Source organism: Ictalurus punctatus, chromosome 21 (assembly GCF_001660625.3).
Source record: "Ictalurus punctatus breed USDA103 chromosome 21, Coco_2.0, whole genome shotgun sequence".
In the NCBI taxonomy this organism is placed as follows: domain Eukaryota; kingdom Metazoa; phylum Chordata; class Actinopteri; order Siluriformes; family Ictaluridae; genus Ictalurus; species Ictalurus punctatus.
Genome location: NC_030436.2, coordinates 19,880,001 through 19,895,000, shown reverse-complemented (window position 1 = coordinate 19,895,000; position 15,000 = coordinate 19,880,001). Strand labels below are relative to the sequence as shown.

General features: G+C 48.7%; 1 protein-coding gene across 3 annotated transcripts in view; it reads left to right on the top strand.

Annotated features, from left to right (window-relative positions):
• Positions 1-15,000, top strand: part of cacna1da (calcium channel, voltage-dependent, L type, alpha 1D subunit, a) — an 84,922-nt gene that overhangs the window by 51,128 nt on the left and 18,794 nt on the right. For 2 of the 3 annotated variants that reach the window (XM_053673912.1, XM_053673910.1), the window contains exons 26-35: positions 2,157-2,358; positions 2,484-2,642; positions 3,232-3,342; positions 5,675-5,758; positions 10,413-10,436; positions 13,154-13,282; positions 13,553-13,618; positions 13,882-13,973; positions 14,114-14,273; positions 14,434-14,561. In XM_053673912.1, the coding sequence (XP_053529887.1) occupies positions 2,157-2,358; positions 2,484-2,642; positions 3,232-3,342; positions 5,675-5,758; positions 10,413-10,436; positions 13,154-13,282; positions 13,553-13,618; positions 13,882-13,973; positions 14,114-14,273; positions 14,434-14,561 (1,155 nt within the window). The remainder of the gene's footprint in view (positions 1-2,156; positions 2,359-2,483; positions 2,643-3,231; positions 3,343-5,674; positions 5,759-10,412; positions 10,437-13,153; positions 13,283-13,552; positions 13,619-13,881; positions 13,974-14,113; positions 14,274-14,433; positions 14,562-15,000) is intronic. The other variant, XM_053673911.1, reaches the window with a different exon arrangement.

The following is a 15,000-nucleotide window of genomic DNA, read 5'->3' as shown; positions in this document are numbered from 1 at the left end:
GGAGGGAGAGAGTGAGAGAGATGGAGGGGGGGGGGAGAGAGATGGGGGGAGGGAGATGGAGGGGGGGAGAGAGTGAGAGAGAGAGAGATGGGGGGGAGGGAGAGAGTGAGAGAGAGAGATGGAGGGGGGGAGGGAGATGGAGGGGGAGAGAGTGAGAGAGAGAGATGGGGGGAGGGAGATGGAGGGAGGAGAGAGTGAGAGAGAGAGATGGGGGGAGGAGGGAGATGGAGGGGGAGGGAGAGAGTGAGAGAGAGAGATGGAGGGGGGGAGGGAGATGGAGGGGGAGGGAGAGAGTGAGAGAGATGGAGGGGGGAGAGTGAGAGAGAGAGATGGGGGGAGGGAGATGGAGGGGGGAGGGAGAGAGAGAGGGAGAGATGGAGGGGGGGAGGGAGATGGAGGGGGAGGGAGAGAGTGAGAGAGATGGAGGGGGGAGAGTGAGAGAGAGAGATGGGGGGAGGGAGATGGAGGGGGGAGGGAGAGAGAGAGGGAGAGATGGAGGGGGGGAGGGAGATGGAGGGGGAGGGAGAGAGTGAGAGAGATGGAGGGGGGAGAGTGAGAGAGAGAGATGGGGGGAGGGAGATGGAGGGGGGAGGGAGAGAGTGAGAGAGAGAGATGGAGGGGGGGAGGGAGATGGAGGGGGAGGGAGAGAGTGAGAGAGATGGAGGGGGGAGAGTGAGAGAGAGAGATGGGGGGAGGGAGATGGAGGGGGGAGGGAGAGAGTGAGAGGGAGAGATGGAGGGGGGGAGGGAGATGGAGGGGGAGGGAGAGAGTGAGAGAGATGGAGGGGGGAGAGTGAGAGAGAGAGATGGGGGGAGGGAGATGGAGGGGGGAGGGAGAGAGTGAGAGAGAGAGATGGAGGGGGGGAGGGAGATGGAGGGGGAGGGAGAGAGTGAGAGAGATGGAGGGGGGAGAGTGAGAGAGAGAGATGGGGGGAGGGAGATGGAGGGGGGAGGGAGAGAGTGAGAGAGGGGATAATGTTTGAAATCATATACATTAGTGATAAAGAGGGTTGTGTGTGTGTGTGATATCAGACTTTACTGACAGAAAAACACACTTTTGCTGCATGTTAAGTGTGTGTGAGTGTGTGTGTGAGTGTGTGTGTGTGTGAGTGTGTGTGTGTGTGTGAGTGTGTGTGTGAGTGTGAGTGTGTGTGTGAGTGTGAGTGTGTGTGTGAGTGTGAGTGTGTGAGTGTGTGTGTGAGTGTGAGTGTGAGTGTGTGAGTGTGTGTGTGTGTTAAATACGTAGTCGAGCTGTAATAATGATAGTTCCGGACGGTAATTGCTGTTTTTGTTGCTGCTGTTTGTAAGGAAGGAGGTGAACTGATGTGCAAAATACCATGCAAATAATTGCTCTGATACACAACCTCTTTATTACGTACTCTCCATGAAACACACACACACACACACACACACACACACACACACACGCACCAATGCACATGACACTAATGTGGAAACCTACATACGTTACATACATCATGTGATCAGTGTTAAAGTGGGATTAGTGTCATCACCGCTGATTTCTTTTTATTTATTTATTTATTATATAACACATAATTTCAACGCATGTAGTGTGTTGTCTGTAACTTAACCGCACTCCCTCGTACCACTGTGTCCACCGTCAGGGTGTCGGTACCGGGTCGCCCAGTACCCCGTGACGTCATGATCGTCTCAGCCGCGCACGTGTAGGGTCAGGACCCCGAGGCTAAGAACCCGTGGTGTAACGTCTGAGCGGACGTTTCGTAGTTCGTCTCGTCTCCGGATCAGCGACTCACGCTTGTCGTATCGATTTAGCTTACGACGATCTTTAAAACCCGCCCATCGATCATCGTGACGTTGACACGTCGGCCTGTTGTCTCTGGTGTCTTGGCTCCAGCTGTTGTTGTTGTGTTGTTTTTCCGTGGTGTTGAACGGGACCCGTCTAGCTGACTCGGAAGATTAGCGACTTCCTCCAGCACCGTATCGGTGAAGCACGAAGCGGTGCGTCAGCCGTTCCCCAGACAGTGATGAATGTGGTGCTGTAAACGATTATAAATAGAAGCCTAATGCGCTGTTTAGATACATGGGCGTTTTCACATTTATTTATTTAATAAAAACCCGAGTCGTCTGCATCCTCTCTCCGAAGGTCATTTTCACCGTGCTCCTTTTCTTCTTCAGGCTTCTCTACAAGGCCATCGATTCGAACAAGGAGAACTTCGGGCCCATCTACAACTACCGTGTGGAGATCTCCATCTTCTTCATCATCTACATCATCATCATCGCCTTCTTCATGATGAACATCTTCGTGGGTTTCGTCATCGTGACGTTTCAGGAGCAGGGAGAGAAAGAGTACCAGAACTGTGAACTGGACAAGAACCAGGTGTGTGTGTGTGTGTGTGTGTTTGAGAGAGAGAAAGAGAATGAGGGGAGAACATGTTTCCTGCTCCTACACATGATGTATAATGGTGTGTGATCCTGTTTCCTCCTGTCTGCCCCGCCCCACAGCGCCAGTGTGTGGAGTACGCCCTTAAAGCCCGACCTCTGAGGCGCTACATCCCTAAAAACCCCTATCAGTACAAGTTCTGGTACGTGGTGAACTCCACAGCCTTCGAGTACATCATGTTTGTCCTCATCATGCTCAACACGATCTGCCTGGCTGTGCAGGTAAGAGCTCCCGCTCGTCTTTTCTCTGAATAAGCCTCGGGGCACGCGTGGAACCCGATTAGAACTCCACAGGACCCGAGATCTCCCCATCGAGTATTTCTCAGCCTCAGATTTTATGTGCAGTTCTCACATAGCCTAGTAATTTCCTACCCTTTCCGAATTTAACCGAGTTTGCCCTTTATTTCCGCCTACTTCAGCTTTCCTTCCTTTTATTCCCGCGCACATGTTTTGCGTTCTGGCGTGCGAGAGTCTCGTGAGATTCAAGGAACGTAACCCTGCGTTCACACAACACACTGACGGACTTGCTCCGTTTTCTCAATTCTATGCAAATTAGGCACGATTCAGCGAGGTAAGAAAACTAAACGGAACGAATCCGAACGAGTATCTCGACTGATTTCTCGGACCGGTCCTGTGGCGTGTGTGGTTCCGACGTTTCTTCGGTTCCCCACTCACTTTACTTCCTACCTGCAACGAGTTCCCATTTACTGTTTGAGGTGAAGAAAAAAAAAAGGGGGGGGGGCAGGAAACCTTGAAACCGTGGATGTATTTTATCGTGTCGATGTCCTGTCTCGTCTTTCTCTGTGTGCAGCACTACGGGCAGTCTAAGACCTTTAGCTACGTGATGGACATCCTGAACATGGTGTTCACCGCAGTCTTTACTGTGGAGATGGTCCTCAAACTGATCGCCTTCAAGCCCAGGGTAGATATTGATGATAAATCTTTATAACAACATCCTAACAAATGCTAATGGCTAATAACAATATTGTAAAGAGTGTACGTGTTTAATGTGTGTATATGATAACGACCCCCCGCCCCACCCCCTTCTCCCTACGCCCAGCTGTTTGTTCCGAAGAAGGAAAGAGTACTTGTAAGAGACACAGTTATCCCTTTTCCGCCGACACCGCGTCGCTTCTGGTGCTGGAACCGGTGCTGATTCTGGCCAGAGTTTCCACGAGCTGAAGCATTACATGATCAGACACAGGAGTAACTAATAATAATAATAATAATACCGACGGTGCAGGGTTTGACACGCTCAACTACGCGGAAATCCTCCACAAGACGCGGGATGGATGTTTTTATCGCGTTTAACTCTTTATTAGCAGCGTAACTCCTGTTCACGTCTGGAAATTACCGGTAGAACCATTATATCCTACTTAATTAGACCGCCGATTTGTTTCTGCAGGAACGAGCGATCGGATATCGAAAAACTCGCATCAAAACAGATCGAGGTCAAAACACCAAAATTCAGGGACGAGCCAAAGGCATACACAGAGAGTCTATCAATAAATAAATAGATAAATAAAGGAGCTAGCAAGTTAAAACACCTCGCGCCCGCGAGTTCATACAGGAAGTGCATAGAGTAACCAAGGAAGTGTCCTACTCAGGGGTGAGCACCCTCTGGTGTTCTGGAGGGGACGAGAATCTCACCATAATTTCCAACAACATCTCGGTTCTGGAACCGAAACCGATTTGTGCAGTGGTGGGGGACGACAACAGAAAGCCAACGAAGAAACCCCTAAAACGTGTGGTACGGTTCCGGATGAAGCACCGGCTCCAGATCCGGCGCCGGCGCGGTGCCGACGGGAAACGGTTAAGTGTGGTGTGCGGTGTGCAAACATGTCCTCTCTCTTCTCTGTAGTGTGCAAAATACAGAGCTGCATGCTGCATCATTTACTCACACAGTTCCAAAGTGTAGGACAGTGATGCCCTGTGTCACCCGCACGTACATGACGTGACGCGCACGCTGCGACAGATCAGGTCAGCAACGGGGTATAAAACACCGCTGCTCAGTAACGACAGGGGATGCGTCGACGTCGATACCGGAAGCCGTTAACTTATAACGGCTACTCCACGACAACCAACTGACGTGTGCGCAGTGTCCGCTGTTGCGCTAACGCACAGATGCGGCGAGACGACGGCGACGTGGACGTCTTTCGAGAGGAGAAAAGACAGCGTCTTTGTACACGACGTGTGATAAAACGTTTTAAATACGAAATACTTACGTATATAATAAAAAAAAAAATAATAATCCATCTCGCTATCCGTCCAGATGTACTTTTACCGCGGTACAGAAACGAATCAGAACCTTCTCTTCTCCGCTGCGACCCGACTCGATGCTGGCTAACTAACACATCTGAATCAACCCGGTAACGTCGTAAAGAACGAGTCCGCTACGTAACCCCGAGAGACGTAAAGAAAGAGGTCGATAAAAAGGTCCGTGACATCCCTGAGTGATGAACGCGAAGTAAGGGAAAAGTGGTGTTAACGCATCCCCCGATAATGAGCGTATGATCCCGACTCCAGTCGGCGCTGAGTGGGATTGGGCATCACTCCTGCAGGATTTAAAAGACGAATACGTAATGCACGATCCTTCCCACTTTGAAACCAGTACCACTTATGTGTTAAAGTTCAAAATTCGTGCCTTGAGTGCGAATTTTGACACACGAGCAGTGAAGTAGTGATATTAGTTGTTGATGTTGTGCAGTTGAAAAGTTCAGAGGCGGAGTGATCCGCTGCTGAATGTCTAACGGTCGTAGCTAATCCCCGCTGCCTGTCTAAGGGTTATCTTGAAGACCCGTGGAACATTTTCGATGCTATGGTGGTGATCGGCAGCGTAGTTGACATTGCGCTCACTGAGGCTGACGTAAGTAAGCTCAGCCCCTGGCCCCGCCTCCCGCTCCTCCTCCCTCTCAATCTCCCTCCCTCCCCTCACCTCTGTTCCAGCTGGAGGTCACGCGTACCCCCCTGTTCTCTAACGGTCTGTTCCAGCTCTTCGTCTCGAGTCGGGACGTTTCGGCTCTACGGGAGCTACTTTTGAACTTGAACTTGAAAATGATCTTCCGTTACAAAACGTGTGCTAATTTCTGTTTTCTCCCCCTCTTTTCCCCTCAACCTTTCCTCCTGTGTCTTCCATAACCGTTCTCTTTTGATCCCCTTCTTTCTTCTTCTCTCTTCCACCCATCTACCCCCCCCCCCCATCATTTGCCCCCTTGTGGTGTGTTTTTTGTTTGTTTGTTTGTTTGCATTAACAGCATTATTTCACTGATGCTTGGAACACGTTTGATGCCTTAATTGTAGTTGGTAGCGTCGTAGATATTGCTATCACTGAAGCCAACGTAAGTATGACCACCTTCGCTCCTCTTAGATTTAGAAACCTTGCAAGAAAACTGTGGGGGACAGTCAACACCAAGACCGTCCCGTGGGTCCTCGGAACATTTCGGATCGCTCGTAACGCTCACGGAGCACGGGAAAAAATCGACCGGACCTCGCCAAATTCCGATCCGGACCCGGGAAGCCGAATGCGTACCCGTTCCCGTACTGCGAGAGCGCAACTTGTACCACCACTGGAGATTAGACCGACAGTGTAGCTAGCTAATACACCGCTGCCAGGTCTTTTATACAGACAACATAAAGGCACGGTCAGTCCCTGCTCCGAGTGCAGGAAGCGATCTAAGAAAGGAATAAAGCATAATAACGTAAACATAATAAACGTGCTGTTATAAGGAATGAATCGGTCCTGGCGTGGCCTGTAGTTACATTTAACGTCGTGGAACGTCCGCGAAATACGCTAGCTCCCGTTCTCACTTGCGTTATAAGTAAGCAGCTGTAATCGCCCGTTCCGTCGCCGACCCTTTTTCCGTCTCTCTTGACGTTAATAAGACGAGAGAGGAAAAAAAAAAGAAGAAAACGGCAACTTCACGTTACGGGAAAGTGTAAAGGAGCGTAAACGTCTCCGTCGGAAAACCTCTGCCACTGGAGACTCCTTCCGTAAACGCCAAGTAAACGCCCCCTTACGGAAAGCTTCACCGTATCCACGATTGCACTCCTTCATTTAATCCGATGTGCCGTTACTATAGCAACAACGACGCGTCAGAACGAGAAGATGAACTTCCCGGTTCTGGAGCTGCGCTACTGTCAGAGCCGTCTGTTAGTATGGAATTCAGAACGCGCGGCCGAGTCGGAACCGTCGTTCGTCTGCGATGTTGGGTTTTTGTGACCTCGTCTTGTTCCCCACTGAGTTTTTTTCGTGAGGTTTCATTACCAGTGCTGTCTGTGATTGTTCTGCTTTGTGACTATAATTCCTAACTAAAATGTCCTGAACATTAACATGTGCACTTTGTTCTCCCCCTGCATAACTAAAATATAGTAAAACATCAAGGGCTGGGTGAATAAAATCTTCCGGTTTTGGGTATTGGTGTGTGTGTGTGTGTGTGTTTGAGAAGGACAGGATTGTGATCATGTGACATATCCATAGTACAGCTGGCCTAATTTCTATTGTTATTCATTCTGTTTCCTTAGAAACTGTTGAAGGCAAGTATGGCGCGACGTGCTTTCTTTCCCCCGTTGATTCTCTTAAACACTTTGAATCATTGTTGTGAGGTTGAAGTTGTTTCTAATCACAAAAAAAAAAAAAAAAAAAAAAAAAAACGTCTCGGTGAGGTAGCGGTTACGTTCGTGTAGATCCGAGCCTCGTGTTATACGCGCTACCAGACGCTATACGGGACAAACTGCTCTATACGTCTGACGCGTTCAACTCGAAGCGTGGCGAACGCGGGACGTTTGAGGCGTCCGATCTACGTGAACTCGGGCGATCTCCGAGTCTGGCTGTCGAGCTGACGGTGCAGCTGGCTGTGGCTGAATCGACGCTGCCACAGCTGGGCTTAACGAGTCCCCGGTTGTCCAGTCTGGGTTTGTTAAGTCCAGGTGTGGATGTTATTTACAGAGACAGTCGGGCTGTTAACGTCTCACGAAAGAGACGAAAGAAAATGTGCTGATGTCGTGTGACGGCAGTGGAGTCTCCTCCTCAGCTCTTCCGCCCTCACGCTAAATCAGTGTCTGATTGATTTCTGATAACCTGGCTGGTGTTAGCTTCGTGGAATACTCCAGCACTCCACGACTCCACCTTCGACTCCACGTTCGGGATCAGTGTACGGCCGGCGGACGTTTCACGTTTCAGAGGCAGAGCTGAACTTTCCAAGAACGGCGTTGTCCGTGTGTATCACGTTGCTGTTATGATCTGAAGGAGAGACCGGCTGTAAGAAAAGGCAAGAGGAACCCCCGGGAGAGCTCGATAGTCGTCGTATATGAAGGATATAGGAGCGCGCCGGCAGAAGTGTCGGGGAGCCACAGAAGGGACGAGCGTCACGGCGGTGAGGAGCGCGATCGGGTAAACACACGAGGGAGGTCGACAGTGAGGGAACGGTCTGATCGTACACCGTGCCTAATCCTCATAATCAGATCAGATTATCTTGTGAATACAGACGGACAACGCCCTGGAATAAACGCTGCTCGTTGCTTATGAGTGTATTATAAAGTCTTAATAATGAGAGAATAAAATGTCGTGCGTGTTTTTTGACGTGAGCTGACGGATGCACTAACGCCGGGCGTGGTGTGGTGGGGAGGTGGAGCGGTGGGGAGGTGGAGTATTCCACACATGGATGGGTTTCCTTCTCGGTGCTGAGGGTGTTTTCTGATGACTCGTGCCTCTTAATCCTGTCACACTTCTACACATACACTGACGGTGAAAGGAGTAACGACTCGTGCACACACACACACACACACACACACACACACACACACACACACGGCTGTCAGAGCTGTACTGCTCTCTCTGGAGTTCCCATTTGTCAGTGTCCACGTGTGTCTGTTCCTTCAGGTGTTTGTATGTATATCTGTAGTCGTGCACACGTGCGCTGCTGTTTGTGTGTATCGTTCATGTTGGTCAGTATACAGTACATGTGAGTCTGTGTCCCTATATATGTGTACGAGTGTGTGCACGGGTCTACTAAGCGCGCGCGTGTGTGTGTCTGTCTATGTCAATATATATTTCTCCTCTATGTCTGTCGGAGGCAGGGGTGTCCAGACTGATCTGCACAGGGCCAGTATCTCGGCAGGTTCTCTGTCCACACTGACGTGGTACGACACCAAACGGTCAAACGGGTGGAATCGGGTCGTGGCTCCTGATTGGCTGGAATGAATCCCTGCGGCCGTGCGGGGTCTCTGCGGATACGTTTGGACACCGCTGGCCTGCGGTGGCGTGTAGTTATCGGAGTTCATTTCACAAGGTTTTGAACGCAGTGTAATCAGTACAGAATTCCTTATTTTGCAGACTATAAGACATCTTTTAACCGTCTCTCAGATGCTTGTGCGGTGAAGAGACGCATATATGAGTTCGGCAAGAGGGGAGGGGGGGGTTACACAATCTTACAGCAGATAAACTAGTGCTTGCGGGATTTTTCTCTTTAAGCAGACGGAATTAAGAGGGATGTGTCTTATAGTCTGGAAAATACTACTCGGTTGATTAAAGTGTTTATTAAAGAGGCCTTGTGAGGCACCGTTTCATCTTTCACTCGCTTCAGTTGCTTGCTGTTAAACTTCCTCCTGCAGCCGTAGATATAAAACTACTAGATCTGTTCCTTACCGCTCCATTCGATGCGCTAATTCGTTCTGATCTCGTGAACAGATCTAGTAATTCATATCTCCGTGCAGACGTGTGCCATTTGCCTCCTTGCATGCTGGGAAATGTAGTTTGCCATGCCATTCGCTAACATTCATTCACATTCTGCAGATGGCGCTTCATCACTTTCGCGGTTCTACGGTTAGTCATCGTGACGTTTGTCTCTCCTCTCTTTCCGTCAGTCCTTCTCCATTCTCCTCCAGACAGAGTGGCTGTAGAGCTCAGAGCTGATCCTGGCGGGATAGATAACCACGCCCAGTTACAATAATGGGAGCGAACCAAGCGTCTGATCACAGATCGCGTCGGCCGTCAGGAAGAGGCCCGTAGATCTAGTTCCAAATCACGAGGCTTACCGGATACGGTGTCTAATCACAACCACTGTACCCTCAGGGAATTAAAAAAAAGAGCATATTTACACAGTGTTCTTTACATGTCGTCAAACAGTCAATACAAATCAAACCCATTCTATAGCAATGGGTCAAAGTACAGCTAGGTGACAATACACCGGGTCGATCCGTACTCAGTCGGAAGCGGGGGAAAAAACAGGCTTTTAATGATAGGACAAAAGAAAGGCAGGGTGAAACTCTGAGATAAAGAGACATCAGGGTATACACGGTCTCCGCTAGACACAGGACAGGTGGCCACAGTTGGGGAACAACCCAGTAATATGAGCAGAGGAGACAGGACTGAACCCGATACACAGTCAGACCGGACTCTCCTGCAGAGCACCGCTCCCCCAGACCCTGAACCGAACCAACTATGAACAGCTCTTGGTCGTACGGTCGGACTTTCCCATCCTTAAAACGCACGCGGGAGGGTGTAAGTGAGAAGAGCCTCGTCTGTCTGGAGCCTGTCCGTCTCATTTTGTAACTGTTTCGTGTTCTTGACGCACGCTTTTCTTTATATGTCTGTACGTCCGTGTGCGTGTGGATGGCGTGTATGTCTGGCTGCATGGCGGTGGCAGAGGGACACGTGACTCTGTACAAGGGCGGGTGTTCTAGAATCAGGACGAGAGCGATGTTGTCGGTTCGCGGTCGCGTTGGGTAGGGTTGGATTCGTACTCTGAGCGTTTCCGCAGCTTTAACTCGGACACCGGTCGACGCCGAGAGTCGTTTGTGTACGTCACGGCCATGAACTAGGATTCGGACGGTGCTGAGCACGACGATGTTGTGTTCTCTCTGGTGAAGTGTAGAGTTTGGGAGCGTGAAGTGTGCAAGTTATCCCGACCCTGTGAATGGTGTCTAAATGTTTTTCGCTGTGTTTTTAAAGATGTGTGATTAATGAGTGATTAATTCAGCTGTTTCATTTTAAAGCCAGCGGAGGGGGAGGAGTTAGTGGTAAGATACCTTCTTCCCTACTGAGCCTGAACTATACTTAATGTTCTTTTATTAAGTTTCTGTTCACATTCTGTTCCTACAGCGGGCCATGTTTACTAAAGCGCTGTTCGGACTGGGTTACACACGGCGGGGTGGGCGGGGCGAGGTGTAATGTCATTATTACTGGAGAATCTCTACTGGGGAATTATAATTCCGTCTGAATTCCCGCGTTGCGTTACTTCCTGTACGTATAAAGACACTCCAGGAAGCGCTCGCTCTGTGCTGTCGTCTCCTGCTGAAACCAAAACGAAACCAAGGCCGAGTTTAAAAGCGGAACGATAAAATGCACATGTCTAAAAGGACGTGTCGGAGAACGCAGAGATGCTTCCGGGGTTTTAGGTCAGTTACCGGGTCAGTAGCACAGGTACAGCCTATAAATGTGTTTTGCTCATGTGACCTACTCAGGCACATACTACAATGACCACGCCCCCACAACAAGTGCTCTTAATAAAGGTGTGTGTAGTGCACATGAAAATTTTAGCACGACGAGTGTGTGGACACGCCCGGGTTAATCGGCCGGGATTACCACAGACGACGCTACCCAACAGATCCGCGTCCAGAAATCGTATCGGGACCGAGAATTAAATGAAGACAAATTACAGATGACGGACTTTTAGCAGACTGCTGGGAGCGGTCTTCTAATACGAATGCACAAGCAGACATGCACGCCAAAATCACCCGGTTCTGAGCATAGTTACCTGTCGGGACACGCGTCTAAGGTGGAAAACGCATGGACACCTGGAGAGAACGCGCTCGGGTCATTCGGGAACCGTCTGTGGTTCTGGACTCGTCACAGGAGAGACCCGAGAACCGCAGAGGGCTGAAATGGCAGCAGCGGAGAACGCCGCGGACCGGAAGCGGTACCGAGAACACGATCGAGCTGAAACTCCGTTAGAGAGGAGTTGGTGAGGGTTAGTGTGACGAACACGGGGCGTTTTAATCTTTATCGATGTTCATTTAACTATCAAGCGGGAGAAGAGAAGAGCAGGATGCACAGGCATACTGTACTATCACACACACTCACTCACACTCCCATCCGTTATGAAAACTCCTCCGCGTCATGTGTCCGTACGTCCAGTCCGAACTCCAAAACATTAGTAGACATGGCCCTTTGTGTTTCGTCTAATTCATCTCTGCCTTTTACAAATGTCGCTGTTAAACTTTGTTGTTTTTTTTCTTTCCTTTTTTATTTAGCCAAGACCAGCTTTCTTTCATATTTACACATCAAATGTGTATATATATATATATATATAAATTTCATCAAAGACATAAATCGTGTGAATATTTCAGGCTTTATACATGTGTTTTTTTGGTCTTCCTTGTTTTATTTGCCTTTCTTTCTTTTTTTTTTTGACATACTGAGATTCCGTTGTTGTTTTGTTATGTTATGAGCTGGCGTGGAATTCAGTATGAATGATAAACTTGTTAGCACGAATTCGCCTGGTAGTTCCAGTGCAAAAGAAAAGAAAAGAAATGAAACAGTTCCCAGCGGCCCGGATGTAGACAGCGGGTACCCGGGTTGACATTTTCAGTGATCCGGGGGTTGATGTGAGCTCGCGTTGTAGTCGGATGTGTTACAGAAGCCTCTGTATGTTGCGTAGTTCTGCTTCACATGATTTAGCATAATGTATAATGATGAGAGTCTGAGAGTGTTTAATGGTTAAGAGGTGTGTTGAGGTGTGTTGAGGTGTGTGTGTGTGTGTGTGTGTGTGTGTGTGTGTGGGTAAGTGATTAATGCAGCTCTTTAATTTTAAAGCCCACAGAGGCTCCACAGGTGGATGAGTCGGGGGTAAGATACTCCGCCCCCTACTGGGCCTCACCTCTAAGTATCATAACTTCTTTTATCAGGTTTCCGTTCAGATTCTGTTCTGACTTTATTTATTTCTTTATTTATTTATGTTTGCTGTAAACTCTTTCTGATAACTCCGCCTCCTTTTATTTTAGACTTGACCTCGTTTTTTATCCTCATACGTTTGGTTTGCTGTTGGTTAAGTTGTCTTTTTTTAGTTTAAGTTTTATTTTGCTCTGTCTTTGGGTTCGCTTTCATTGTTTTTTTGTTTTTTTTTGCTGTTTCTTTGTTTAACGAGTAAAAAAAAAGTGTCAAGCAAACGTGTCAGCGAGTGTGTGTGTGAGTGTGTGTGTGTGTGTGTTTGTGGGGTTAACAACCCCCTCACGTTTGTAGTGCTGACACTGCTGCATGATGTTGACCCCCCCCCCCTCCCCCCTTACACGGGGTCAGGCCAGGTAAGGATGTGACCACAGGTTAACCTTTGACCCATGGGCTTTGGGTCCCAGAGGTTCGCATGCAGTGACGCGAGAGTGCCATGCTTGTGCCGACGCAATTAAGTATGGCCAGATTATTTTGAATCCAGCATGCCCTGCCCTCCTACTCCTACTTCCTCTTCCTGTTTAAGGACTGACTCATGCTGCAGGTGCCTGGCGATGCTGCAGGTCTGGCCAGCGTTATATACATTTGATATCCTGATTAACATCAGATAGCTTCAGTCCTGCTGTGCATATAAATTCCCGTCATAATGACCACTAGATAACCAATATACAGCAGCATTAGTACATAGTGCCCCCTTCTGGCCGGGTAGCTAAAGCACAGCCAGGTGCTTTGTGATTTCTCTTTCTCTCTGCTCTGATTGGTGCATGAACTCTTGACTCCGCCCCTACAGAATGTAGAAGAAAACGCCCGCATCTCCATTACCTTCTTTCGGCTGTTCAGAGTGATGCGTTTGGTCAAGCTGCTCAACAGGGGGGAGGGAATTCGTACCCTCCTGTGGACCTTCATCAAGTCCTTCCAGGTCTGTGTGATTTTAAAAAAAATAAATAATTTTTACACACTCACCACCCCTTTATAATCAGATTCAGAAGAGAGGAGTTTTATCCCATATATATATATATATATATATATATATATATATATATATATATATATAAAAACCCACATTTTCGAGTTTAAGGGGTGTTTATGGCACCTATAGATGTGCGCACACACACACACACACACTACAGTAAGTGCTACAGTATCGGATAGCTGGGTTTCTATCTGGACTTGTTTGTGTCGCACGCAGGCTCTGCCGTACGTCGCTCTGCTGATCGCCATGCTGTTCTTCATCTACGCCGTCATCGGCATGCAGGTGAGCTCCTTAACTGGAACCAAGCCTGTATACGCTTACACGTGTGATGGGTTTGCGTACTAACCTTCCGTCACGGTCGCACCCCAGCGAACTCGGTTTATTCGGAATATCCTGTGCGATTGTCAGGAAGTTTCTAGAACTGTTCTGCCCCGTTCACCCCGGATCACTGCCCATCTCCGCGTGTCGACGATCCTAAACTGTACGCAGCAGTTTCAGATTGGAGCCTTACAGTTGTTCTGCTGTTCCGTCTGCGTGTGTTACAGATATTTGGGAAGATAGCCATGGTGGAAGGCACACAAATCAACCGGAACAACAACTTCCAGACGTTTCCGCAAGCCGTGCTTCTGCTGTTCAGGTTAGCGTTTCGCCGCACGCTAAACACAACCAATCAGCAAATCTGTCCTGCCGAACTATGAGTCGGATGAAACGACGAGTCGGAATTCATTAGGAGTCTTGTTGACGTGTGTGTGTGTGTGTGTGTGTGTGTGTGTTTAGATGTGCCACAGGTGAGGCGTGGCAGGAAATCATGCTGGCGTGTCTATCCGGGAAGCTCTGTGACCCAGAGTCGGACTATAATCCTGGAGAGGAGATGACCTGCGGCAGCGGCTTCGCAATTGTCTACTTCATCACATTCTACATGCTTTGTGCATTCCTGGTACACACACGCACACACACCCTGGGTTAGTGTTAATGCCGGATAACGCTCTGGCACAGACCCCTCATTTGGGAAACTAAAAGCACTGTGTAGAAGAGCGCAGACTAAACAACAGCACAGAGCAGAATAAACTGCAAATCCATCCCTCTTGTATCTTTAGATCATTAACTTGTTCGTGGCCGTCATCATGGACAACTTTGACTACCTGACCCGTGATTGGTCCATACTGGGACCGCATCACCTCGACGAGTTTAAGAGGATATGGTCCGAATACGATCCAGAAGCCAAGTGAGTTTGTGTTAGTATGTGTTTATTTAAACGCATATATGTGTGTGTGTGTGTGTGTGTGTGTGTGTGTGTAAGAACAGATGTGTACACTAGAACTGTAAAATAAGACAAAATATGCTACACTATGCATTTGTATCACATAAAATATGCAGGTGAGAAAATCAGTTGATCATGAACCTGTTTTTGGGTCGGTTTCCCCGTCATCAACAGCAATGTTTTCCATCTACTTGGACTTCAGCTACAATTCTAAAGCTTCCCTAAATCCAGATAGAACCCTGTGAAACAGCAGCGTCACAGTCAGCAGCGGAGCTGAGAGGAGACAGAAATGTATCGTTTGCTGATTTCAAAATGGTGGTAGTTTAGTGACGGAACCGTACCGACCCCAAATAACTGCCACTTCTTATCGGATCGTTTAGCCAAAAAGTTGAAGGATGGGGTT